The sequence below is a fragment of the Sphaeroforma arctica genome (genome assembly GCF_001186125.1).
Source record: "Sphaeroforma arctica JP610 unplaced genomic scaffold supercont1.951, whole genome shotgun sequence".
Taxonomy (NCBI): domain Eukaryota; class Ichthyosporea; order Ichthyophonida; genus Sphaeroforma; species Sphaeroforma arctica.
In genome coordinates, this window is record NW_014039607.1 from 7,117 (window position 1) to 20,039 (window position 12,923).

At 41.1% G+C, this 12,923-nt stretch overlaps 3 protein-coding genes across 3 annotated transcripts in view; 1 reads left to right on the forward strand and 2 right to left on the reverse strand.

The window, feature by feature from the left end:
* Positions 1–761: 761 nt before the first annotated feature.
* Positions 762–2,144, reverse strand: SARC_09400 (hypothetical protein; the record flags this gene model as incomplete). Its single annotated transcript, XM_014296583.1, has 2 exons — positions 1,583–2,144; positions 762–1,247 (listed from the first exon to the last, which is right to left on the reverse strand). Exons 1-2 carry the CDS (start codon positions 2,012–2,014, stop codon positions 762–764), a joined length of 918 nt encoding a protein of 305 aa, XP_014152058.1. The 5' UTR covers positions 2,015–2,144.
* A 5,052-nt stretch (positions 2,145–7,196) lies between these two features.
* SARC_09401 (hypothetical protein) lies at positions 7,197–8,947 on the forward strand. Its single transcript, XM_014296584.1, has one exon. It carries the CDS (start codon positions 7,449–7,451, stop codon positions 8,301–8,303), a length of 855 nt encoding a protein of 284 aa, XP_014152059.1. The 5' UTR covers positions 7,197–7,448; the 3' UTR covers positions 8,304–8,947.
* Positions 8,948–9,953: 1,006 nt separating this feature from the next.
* The window catches only part of SARC_09402 (hypothetical protein), a 7,331-nt gene continuing 4,361 nt past the window's right edge, over positions 9,954–12,923 (reverse strand). The window contains exons 6-8 of the mRNA XM_014296585.1: positions 12,014–12,724; positions 11,568–11,822; positions 9,954–10,675 (exon numbers count right to left, since the gene is read on the reverse strand). Of these exons, the coding sequence (XP_014152060.1) occupies positions 10,479–10,675; positions 11,568–11,822; positions 12,014–12,724 (1,163 nt within the window). The 3' untranslated portion in view covers positions 9,954–10,478. The remainder of the gene's footprint in view (positions 10,676–11,567; positions 11,823–12,013; positions 12,725–12,923) is intronic.

Consider the following 12,923-nt stretch of genomic DNA (forward strand, 5'->3'; position numbering starts at 1 on the left):
ATACATGTTTGTGTAGACATTGTTTAATCTTGTAACATGTATATTGGTGTATGCATTTTTATATATATGTTTATATTTATATATGTTTATCATTTAATACTTTAACATACATATCTTGATATATATGCTATGTTTTGTACATGTATTTAATTACATGTCTTCTCTTGTCTAGCTATAATTCTTTAGCCCTGCGTATATTTACATTGTATTTCTTTATCGTATTCAAATCTCGTACATAAAGTTTAATGTTTTTTGATATATTTTTCGTTCATTGTTAATGTTTGGGTTTTTTTCTGCTGCCCATTTGGTCAACTAGAAGCCTGGTTTGTAATTGATATGGTGACAACAGATGGTAACTTTTTAAATATTTACATTGATCACACAGTAGAATGAATGCAAACTAAATGCAAAGCAGTGTGCATGTCCGTACTTCACAATTGCACATCGCACGATTGTTACAAATTATGTGCTTTTAAATTTGGTTGTTTATTTGTTTATATATTAAAAAATCTCTAATTTGAGTGCTACTCCCACACAATGACGGAAACTATGCAGCCATGCCTAGTCTACGCTCCTTTACCAGTATACAATACATTGACAAGATATGATGTTGGGTGTTTAGTGGGATGCATTCTGTATTTTGCTGTTCGATTCTGAATTTGGGTTTGATAATGGTTGTCACGAGAACCAATCTATTTCTGTACTATGAGAAGCGGCATGTGAGATTGTCTCTTGCTTATGAGTGGTCTGCGGTAATACTATTATGCAAAACCGTTGTATAGCCTGAATCCCCTGAAGAATGCTTTCTGATCGTCCTGGGGAGCATACTTTTCGGAGCCTCCGCCAAAGAATGTGGAGAAAAACATACCCCCTATTGTAAGCTCATTTGTAGTACGGTACCTGATGCTCTTTTCTTCTGAGATCAAAATATCGTTAATATATAACTGATACAAGCCGTTCTGCTCGTCGGCGTCGTTGAGCTGAACATGTTGACGCACAGTGGTCCATCTTCCCGTTTGGAATGTGAATTTGCCTCGCTCGAGTGAGCATACCGGATGCTCTGACTCACACTTATCTTTCATGTTGTGGCATCGGGAGCAGAAATCATCGGTCTGTTCTAGTGTGGGGATGTACATGTATGACTCGCCCATGCCGTTTTCGCGCCACATTAGGCGACTGCTAAAGCAGTTCTCACCATCTGCTGGCCGCAAGCCACTACAAGTTTTGCCTCCACCATATAGTCCCGGCTGCACAAGAAAAATATATAAAGATAACTGTGAGTTCGTTGTACTTTTGTCGTAAGCTAACCGTTCTGAAAAATGACTTGCGCCTGATTGCAATGCTATACTAGTTATTTAACGATTTTAGAGGCATGTATGCCAAGTTACCGAGTTTACAATTGCCAATTTATAGCCGTCATATACTGTACACGTGACGTTGATCATTTTGCAAACCCTCTAAATGTCGCTCATCGTGATGAATATGACTGTTACTTCGTGGGGCGTCTGATCGTCGAGCACGATTTTTTTTAAATTCGATCGGATAGGACGATACTAATACAGGGAAATGTGCTTTTACATACCAATTTGCCTCCCAGGACGAAATCAAACCCACGTGGGAAGTACACTTGGTATTCTAGGACTGCAGCTTCAGATTCTTGACCTTGTAGTTGTTCCGTGTAGAAACCTGCGCCATGGTTTTTGTCTGTGCCATATTTACCACCCTGGTATAGGATCTCCATTACGTTTTCGCCAGCTGCTTCAGGGTTTGGCACGACCCGGTTGTTGGCGGGGTAGTTTGATGAACACAGCTTTGAGTGTCGCACATTGCCAAAACAACCCTTATCTGAGGCATCGAATCCGACACCAATGTCCGTATCTGCCCACTTGTCAAAACCGTTAAAGTCCCATCGCGCCATAACCTGAGACAGAGCCACAGCACCGTACGCTTGCCTTGTGGCGGTGCTGAGAAGCCCGACGACAACCGACTTGATGTGTATATTAGAGCCAAGCATGATTGCATATATATATGGTGTATGTTCAAAATCTGTTCCCGAGCTCGGCTGAATTGTTACACTATATGATCTGATCAAGACTTGTTTATTTATGGGAGCATATAATTCTTCAAAAAAGATTGCAATTGTTTTTATGCTTGCAACTTCTGAAAATTATGAACAAAGAGGTACGCTATTTAAAGATAGACCGCGTCGTCGACAGACTGAGAGACTACTATGATCGGGTAGACGGGTACTATATTATAATATTTTATTTATAGATAGTGTATGTTCTTTGTTGTTGGTGGATACTAACTGTGATATCAAAAATTGCATCCCGTGTCGTCATCTCACTGGATCATACAGATACGTTGCTAACAACGAGGAGCTTGAACTTTTCTTTTTAATATATAGTTTTTGGTTACTGCTAGAAGCTCCGCGCAAGCCGTTAATTACGCCGACTATTCACATTAAAAGTCATTTTTCTCAGTAATCATTCAATACAATTAAAACGTTCATTAGTGTACTCCGCCTGTATCATATAGTCGGAGATATAAGAATAGTGATGTGTGTCATTAACTATCATTGCTGATTTCCAATTTTTGAAGCCATTTCCGATTAGAAGAGCCGTGCGCGGTTGCATGGTAATCTCGAGTCGTGATAAATATAAGATTTTCTCGACTAGTAGAAAAAAAAAGTCCCTGTCTGTATTCGCCAATAGGGTATTCAGACGGATGGATGCACAGCAGTGTCACAGACTCACAGTACGCTGTTCGCTGAATAATAACAGAAAAATTACCAATACACAGGTTTTATCACTTTCATACGATTTGTCCGATAATCCTTAACAGAACGAATCTATATATGTTCTTGAATAAAAACAGCGAGTTGTATCATGAAAACTTTAATTTGAAATGCCACTCTCGACTCTCGAGATACTCGAGGAAACAATTGTCAAGAAACCGATTGTTCTGTCCAATTAAAATAGACTAATAGATTCGAATAGTTTTATTTAGATAATATATGGAGTATATCTATCCACCAGAGAGAATCAGAAGTTCAGAAATCAGAACGGACCATGCCAGCCCGGCAGTCTGGACTCTGGCACCCTGAAAGAAACAAAAACAAAGCAAAACATTATATAAACACTGTTTTCTTAAAAACATACCAAAACGAAACAAAAAGTTCAATCTGGAATCCGAATCTGAAGAGATTTGGAGTCAGGCTCTCCGCATCATTGAAAATTTGGACTTGATATTCAATTTCTGCATATGTCGCACAAAGCTCGGTGCGACATATTTGGTTTGGTAAACATACTAAACATTTGGACAAACAGTGAGACATATGTCATACAGAACGGGACAACCTTTTGGAGAAGAAAAAAATACTCCCTGTGTTTCGGTGTTTTATACTGTTTCCCGACAACATTGAATTTGTTTTGTTTTGTTTTATAAAAATCAAAAAGGATAAACTATAAACATAAAACTATTATTCATATTTCTTTATATAGATAACTATCATAAAAATTTGTTTTTTATTGTAAAAATAAATTAAAATATTGACTCCCAATTCTGAATTCTCAAGTCTCAAGTCTCCAGTACATATTTACTGTGAATACTAAATAAATAGTAAATACTAATAAATAGTACAATAGTAAATACTGTACTCACTACATATTCACCTGAAGGACTGAAGGAAGCTATTCATAATTCAGTATTTATGCAATAGTATAGACTATATACTATAGACTATAGAGCATAGACTATAGAGTATAGACTATAGACTCTCTTTGTCTCTGGTCTATATATAAATAGTCTCGATACAGATTCTTATATTCATAGACTCATATGTAGACTGATAGAGAGAAAGATACCAGAGTAGTCTGTTCCATGGAGCACTATATAAACACCGTAGAGTATTTCAATTTTCAATTTTTGTCACAAAGCTGCGGCCTGCGTTCTCTTGGGTTGGCATCCGACATCGACGACACTGCCAGAATGTCGCACGACACGTCGTACATTTCGTTTGGTTATATGTCGCCCCAACACGTCGCCGACATCAGCCCCCCCAAAGAGTTTGGGTGCAGCAGGCCAGGTCAATAGGACTCATTGCTTGAGATTTTTGGTTTGTACATATGAAAAACCAAAATCAAGTTCGGAGTTTTAGTCGAATGTTTTTATTGTTTTGCATAATAATCTATAAATAAATACATATACAAAATGAGAAAAATAATGTCAATAAAAATCAACAATTGTTTTGTTTTGTTTTGTTTTGTTTTTTATATAAAACAAACCCCGAAACAATAACGAAACAATTCGTAAATACATACAGTCGTGCTGCGTACATAATAAGGGTGGGTCCTCGAGAGCCCGGAGCTGCGAGGACCTCAACACACACACGGGAGACCGTTGTCGACTTCTTGTGGTGAGTAATGAGTGGTGACTATGTACTATGTAGCGACTTGGCCTTTGGACTGTGGGCAGGCTGTCGCCTGTCAGCTGTGGCAGTGTGGGCTGCAAGCCTGTGGCTAATCTGAAATATCTCAGGAGCTCGTGACAACTTTTAAAAAAAACACCCCATTTTTATTAGGCTATGTCATATTCTAATGAATTTATAGAATATAGGGGTAGATAAAGTATTGAATATTCCGAAATTGTTAGGGTCGCAACTTGAGGAGTGAGACAGACTGAATTGTCATATATTTACAAGCCAACTGATTATAGCCATTGTACAGACCCACAAAGCGAGAAAGCGAGAACTTCGACTCCATAACACAGGGGCATCATCAAATCTCCACGGACTGAATTGCGTACAACTTTAGTCCGAGACAATTACATAACACATGGGCATCATCAAATATCCACGGACTAAATTGCGTACAACTTTTAGTCCGAATCAGGTACTCACGAATGTATTTGTCGTTGCCAGCAACCTTGAGGTACCAACTCGTGGTAGCTATCCGTACAGTACATGTATATAAGAAGTACAAGTATTACCCACGGTGTCCTGACTTGCCTCTTACTTTGTGTCAAATCCCTGATCAATATCTATGCCTACAATTGCCATGTGAACACGTCTATTTATATTTGATTTTAAATTTATATATCGATTCGTGACTGCGTAACGATACGCTACCAACTCATAATCCGCCTCGACACTTAAAATCCACCTCAACGCTAAGTGACGTTTAGGATAACAGAAACGGAAAGTAATTGCACTAGCATTGGTACTGCTGCTGTCTTAAATTGATCCGCGAGTTCGATTCTTGTACAATATTTTTTTCCTTTGGGGGTTTCCACAGTGCCTAAATGTGTAGTGCTACCACTCTGCTCGTACATAGTATTTTAAACCTTGAAGTTAAAACAGTTTATAGCTATATTTAATTCGAAGATGCTTTTCTTCGACGTGGACGTCAACTACAGATATATTGGCAAAAAAGGAAGGCTACAGAAGGCGATCAAAAGTATAATTGACAATCAACACTCTACTATCCATCAGTTGGTGTCGTGTAAATTTTATATCAAAGACATTCTAAATTCGGTTAATTATGTCAGTATCTGAATTTAGCGACGTGTAATATCGTGTTGAATATCTAACATCAAGTTCACAATTTCTTTCGAGATTTTATCTCAATACTAAGTGATATTGAATCACCAAAAGAATCTAAATGCGTTTGCCGTTGTTATACATATAGAATACATGTTGTACATAGGGACTTTCCAGCTTATGCTTTCAAAGATAAAATTTTAAAAAGCAGAGATGAATTTTTTTATCATGCTTTTAATTTTTTATGAGCATGTTTTAAAAATGTCTCTGTTGCACTGTTGCAGTGTTGACTGTTGGGTGGAATGGGTGCATCAAAGTTTCATAACAAATATGAAATATCGAAGACCGGATTTTTGAGCAAGTGCCTTTATAGATCAATTAAAAATTGCACAAAAAAATCTGTGTCCATACAACTGTACATCTTGGCACATGGCAGTGCTGGAGCTTTTTGTTCCAAATTTACGAGAGAGAAAAAACGAAAACGCCGCGGTCGGCTGCACCCAGGGCGCCAAAGAAGAATGTGTTTGACTGTTTTCACTTTTACTGTTTTGGTTTGCTTTTTTATTTATTTTTAGAACAAATGTATTTACTTTGGACTCCAGAGTTGAGTGACTAGTTGTCCGATGATATTTTCTGATTTTCAAGTTAAAAACTATATCCGACGTGTTGTTTTTAAAAAATTAGTAAAGTAGAACGTTTATTGTTCGTCTCTTGATTTCAACAGAGCACCATCGCCGATCGGGGTATCAAATTGGAGAAGATTTTTTTGGGTCCTTCGGACAATTGTCCGATTGGGCAAGTTCATCTCATGTATTTACAGTATGTACTGTACTAAAGTAAATACAAAGAGTAGCGAGGGTCAAGAGAAATAGAACACCGCTGACGTCGGTGCGGAACTAAAAACTCTGAAAAGAGGGGAAAATATTACTTTTTATTTTTGGGTTTTTGTACCCTTATTTGTTTTGCGAAAGCGCGCCCCATGATGGTTAACCTGCAACTTCAATTTTGGTTCGTTTGGGTCCAGATTTCCAATTTCTTTTAGGTTGTTGTTGGTGGGGGAGGGTTCGACTATTCGTTTTCTTTTACATTAATTTTCATTTTGGGTTTTCGTACCCTTGTTTCTTTTGAGAATGCGCGCCCCATGGTTTTGAAAAAGTGCAACTTAAATTTTGGACGTTTCGGTCTAGATTTCCAAAAAGAAATAAAAAATTTTATTGTTGTTGGGAGGGGGCGGGGGGGGGGGAAAAGCCCCCAATAACCGTATCTCTTCTACTGCTGGTATCACATAGTGTTTCTTGTATTGGGCCTTTTTATATTCATGTACAGGGTCTCAAATGGGCATAAAAAGCTTCACTTTATTATTTATTTGGATAAATAAAGTTCTGAGGGACCTAATAGCTAAAGCTTTTAGTGATAAAATTTTGATATTGTATAGTCTATAGAGGGCTATCCACTAGACTAGCTAGAGAGAGGCCGATCGGCGATCAGAGCGCTACATATGTATTTAATTTCAGTGGCAGGTTTTTGTTTTTACGTTTTCGGTTACGTTAAACGTTTATTACTAAATATGAGAAGTATATGTGCGCTTATCTATGTGTTTATATCATATATTACAAGAGAATACTATATGTAATTCTCACTTAACTAACTATAGTCACGTAAAATCAGGTAAACATATCATGTATATGCGTGTGCAACAACTACACACTGCCCAAGATAGAGTTAGTACATATACGTGAAAAATTCAACAGGGTAGTATGGACAAAAAGTCACCGAGGTAGTATGTACGAATCCGATCAACAGAGAATGCCCCAGTATCATACTCGCCTCTGATATATATTACGTGTGTAGAAGCAATACGCACATATATACATAGCGCATTTACAAGTTAACACGCACAACCAACATAATGGAAGCATCGCTCTCACACACAAGTCCCAATACAGTATACACCCGGGAGGAGCATTTCAATCGGGTGCCGGTGGCAGAGAGTCGCATTCAAGCACTTGGCAACGAAATTGACACTCTCAGAGAAAATTTGCATCTCACACTTATTCGCAACGAGCTGTTAGAAGATAAGTATGTTGTACTGCAGACTAGTGTGAGTACATATACGCAACAACTCGCACGGAATCGGTCACAGATTGTGCGGGGGGTGAATCACATGCGGGCGATCAAGAATACTAAGATACAACGATTAGAGCTCGGAGTGGCACAGATAACACAGACAGCACAGAAGCAACCGGCGAATAAGCGAGATGTAGGTGAGGATTGTGGTGAGTGTGCTATTGATAGTTTGGAGTTGAAGGAGTTGAACAGTCAGGACTCGGTTACCAAGATGAACGAATCACAGCATACGTTGGGTGCTAAATCCGGAAGCATTCCAATTGGCAGACCTTCGGAGAGGTCAGGATTGCCCATAGATGGGACTACTGTTGGGATACATACTGCTGAACCGGGCTCTGGTGAAAGTTGCGAAAGCCTAGAAGATCATAGACAGTCGTTGATGCGTGCATGTAGCGAGTGTACGCAGTGTATGCAGAAGAATGCTATAATCCAAGACCTTCAGCGCAAGTTACAGTATGTACAGGATCGCGTCACGGTATACGTACGCCCCCCCAGAGACGAGACAATGGAGTATCTGATGATGTTGGCCAAGCAGCAAAGACTGTATAGTGTGGGAAGTCGGTTTGATACTACTGCTATATGTGAGGTGCTTGTGGGTGTCGGCATGGGTTGGTTCTGCGCTATGCAGACAATCTAGCACGGGGGCGAATACAATGTTCTGAAGACATGGCACAATACGTGACTGATGGCGCATACAATCATATATTGCCAATAGTGTTCATTGGCTTCAGATACACGCACATAGATGGTAACTGAATCGGATCAGGAAGGCCAGCACGAATGTTATGTTTGTATAAGCAAGTACACGATAGTGCAACGAGACAGTTTAGTATCACGTATACGTGCCAGGCGCTGGTGGGTGAGTGCATTAGCGTGTTGTACTCTATGCACTGTGCAGAGTACGGGAGCGAGTATAGTGTTTTGAGGAGATGGCAGGATACGTGATTGAGGGCCCAAGCTTGTTGCGAGTGAGCTGGCGATCGATACCTACAACTACACGCACCAGGTAGATAGCTAAGTGCCATTGGTCAAGCATATATAGAGGTCCCCTTTGTAACATTTTATCGCGTGCGGAGATTCGGCACTATGTTGCAGTTCCTAAGGCGCATGTACATCAGACGGTTACGTGCAGCAGGGTATTGAGTAGAATGGCGCACAAACGTCGGGACATGAGCAGGGCAGGCACGTGACTGTGGCAAACAACAAAGCCCAAAGGAAGCATACACGTGAGCTTCAGTGGCGAACACTAGTTGCCTCGCGCAGCTAGTTGATAGTTGTATCAAATAAGAAGGGTGCACATGAAAGGCTATGCTGGCTTACAATGCTATGACATGCGATAAACACAGTGACAAGGAGACTCGTTATCACTTCTAACCTCTAAAGAGACAGAGTAGAGAAAAGCGGGTCAGGCAGCACACACGAAAGTCAAACTTTACAGGATTTGTTTGGCTGTCGAATACAACCGTGACTTGTGATCTGGGTGTTAGAGGAGGACCACATAGGAGATAGTCCAATTTGGATAACAATACGACAGATATGATATACATGAATATACATGACGGTGCACGATAGTGCACAAAGATATTCGAAAACACATATGATGGTACACGATAATAGTACACAAAAATAAACAAATACATTATGGAACACGATAGTACAGGAAAGGATACTATAACCAAAAAAATACGTGATGGGGCACGGTAGAAAGCAATAGTACACGATAGTACATAGTGTAGTACATTGTTGTGCACAATAGTAATTACACGATAAATTACACGATAACATATTATAGTACATGGTCGTACACATTACGATTCGCTTTTTCTTAACTAGCACTCCACGTTTCCCACCGACGTTTGCTTCAAAACATTTTGTACTTGTATTCTAGAGAACGGACACGGCGTTGAGCTGGGCAGGCGTATAGTGTTGTGGAACGATAGATGACACGTGTACGGCTTGATCGATGGAATGAGATAGGATGCGCACACACATAAGCAATGCACCCAGTAGAGTCACCTGGCACGATGTTAGCTAGGGCTATACGGAGCATGCTTTGTGCGAACATCGAAGCAAACAGGCTCGATGTGTAGGGGGAACCATACCACGAGTGTTGTTCATCCCAGAAACTATACAAACTGTACATTAGCCAACCCAATATAAGCAGGTAGCATCAAAAGCTGTTTAGAAACAAAACGTTCAATAAACGGTTTCCCACAGTGTGTACTCATATTCCAATGCAGGTTGTTAACAACACGTAATTTAGTTATGGTTGGCTGGGAACATATTGCTTGTGTATATATTATGAAATCCAGAATCGGACACCATTTACTGTATTTCGGAACAAGGTTACAGGACCGCACATGACCAATACGTGACTGTGTGCATCTCCGTATGTGCCTCTGGCGTGTGCTGGGTGCACACGAGTCTATGGAGAGGGAATGACTCACGTATGGATCGAAGCAAGTTAGAAGCTGAGAGGTATGGGCAAGACGACTCACAAGCTCACATACGCCCACGATCGAACGTTGGACAGCTATATCGGTCGAAAGCTCGGGTTTCTCAGACCAGCGATCACATGAGGAGTCAGAGGAGAGTGATTATGCTATGCACGCGCATGCGAATTAATCAGTTGATAGAGACCCTGCTAGATGAGCCGGTTAGCCTAATACAGGTTTTATCCTCGTGATAGAAACCACAATCGATTTGATACATTCCGCCAAGTATCAATGCGATCGTCCCACACATTGGCCACGAATCCGCTTCGTTGTATCTCTATTTTCAAGAGTATCTATAGATAGTACGTGCGTCCTGTTTAATCTTTAACCGTCTCTGAGCCTAGTGCCTCCGGTGAGGACCCCTTGGTACTTTTACTGTCGTCTCCATTGTCACTGTCGTGGCTCGCTGTTGAGTTTGATCGGGAGGGTCTCTTCTTCTTCTTCTTCTTCTTCTTCTTCTTCGATGTTGAACTGGTGGATGAGCCTCCATCAGTTTCTACCGAGAGATTTGTGTCTGTGTGTGAAGCATTCGAACATAGGTTTGCATTCTCTATAGTCTTTCGTATGATGTCGTGTGCACGTTTAGGTGTCCATAGTCGGAAACATGTGTAGGTAGGCGTATTCTAGAGGTAAATATGAGATATATCAGCCTACTTTGCAATGCACTAGGAATAAAAAACATGCGTCATCACAGGCAAACATTTATCAGTCAGTGACAGGCTCATGCCGTACTATAACTAGTTTTCAATAGCCAAAACTTATACTCGATGCTACCGATGCACCACTAGCTATCATGTATACTGGGGTACAACTGTGAAATCACACACCACAGTGTTCTATAGTATACTACCATGCTTTGCTACAGTTAGTGCCACTAGACCCCAAAACAAGCATATAGCGACTAACCACTTATTCTAATACATCCTTGTGCGAATAAACACGGCATATTGTACCGCCACACACCACAGTGTAATATAGTCTACTACCATGCTTTGCTACAAACACTGTCACTAGACCCCAATACAAGCATATAGTAGTATGTGGGACTAACCACTGATTAAAATACATCCTTGTACAAATAAACACGGCATATTGTACCGTCACACACTACAGTGTTATATAGTCTACTACCATTCTTTGCTACAAACACTGTCGCTAGACCCCAAAACAAGCATATAGCGGTATGTGGGACTAACCACCGATTCTTATACATCCATGTGCGAATAAGCACGGCATATTGTACCGCCACACACCACAGTGTAATATAGTCTACTACCATGATTTTCTACAGATACTGCCACTAGACCCCAAAACAAGCATATAGTAGTATGCGGGACTAACCACTGATTAAAATACATCCTTGTACAAATAAACACGTCGTATCTCCGTCCCGGCGCACCACCTACCGGTCCGTGATGCACTCTCCTTCGGACTACTCGAGGCGAGATCTGTGTTGGAAAATAGGGCAACAATCTCGGCTTCCGTCAGTCGCTTTTCCTGCACCACCACTATTTCGGGCCCTTTTTCGGATTTTTCCGACACTTCGTCAAGATTTTCGGACACTTCGTCAAGATTTTGGGACTCTTCGTTGGGATTTTGGGACTCTTCTGGTGAGACCTCCAACACGTCTGGAAGCTCTGGAGAGGCCGTGTGGCTCAGATCTGCAACCACAAAGTAGGTCATGGTATAAGTGACAGGTGAATTCGGGCATTCCCGAAGTATAATCCGTTTGAACAGTCTTAGTTGAATGTTGTATGCTGGGATGTTATAAGGCACAAAATCAAACGGCAGAACCATCCCACGCACTAGCCAGATATGTAAACGGGTGTTAAAATGGTACGCAAGTACATACAAGAATCAATCTCTGCCTCATGGTTTGTGCCTCCGTTATCCGCAATCTCCAACGAATTCGCGACATCCGGGGAATTTGCGACATGGCTGTTCGAGTCCTTTGAGGTGCCAGATATCTGAGATGACGAGGATGTACTAGATGACGTCATATCCGCGTCCGGATATTCATTTACGACCAAAATCGGCGTGGTTGCTGATTCGGGTTTAGCGAGAGAATCGGTTTCGGGGGTGTGTGTATGCTTCTCATCGCCTGAATTATTGGACACTTCGTCTGTGTCTGTTGACTTGTCCTGAGGTTTGGGACTCAAATTTTCCGACGAAATTGCTTTCGAGACTGAGCCTGAACCAGAGTTCGTTGGTGACGTGTTCACAGGTCTATTATCCTTTGTTCGTGAAGATGTATTGTCGTCAGTGGTCTGTATTTGCGACACAGGACTACTTCGCGCCTCATCTATACCTCCCGCGTCACTACCCCCTCTTGCGGACTCATCACTATTAGCAACTGCCGCCACACCCCCGCCGGCCCCAATTTCCGACGAAGCATCGATTTGCGACACCGCATCAATTCGCGACGCTTCGGGAAACTGCTTTGCCTCGTCGTAGACGTGGTTGATGATAACATCATGCGCAGTTATTCCTACCGGTGGCTGTAGCATGGGCTCCTCCTCTTCACTCTCAGTGTCAGTACTTCGGCTGCGCACGTGCAACGGCTCTGCATGTCGAAGTAACAACAAAACATGTTTATAAAACTTGAATTTGCGATCCGTAGCTTATAATTGCGGACACGTTTTCAAACATCAATGTTTCGCGGAGGGGAGGTCAATTTCACAATCTGAGAAAATCTGACTGAACCCACTTCACCACAGTATATATAAATATGTTTCTTAGAGACCTCACATACTCACAGCAAG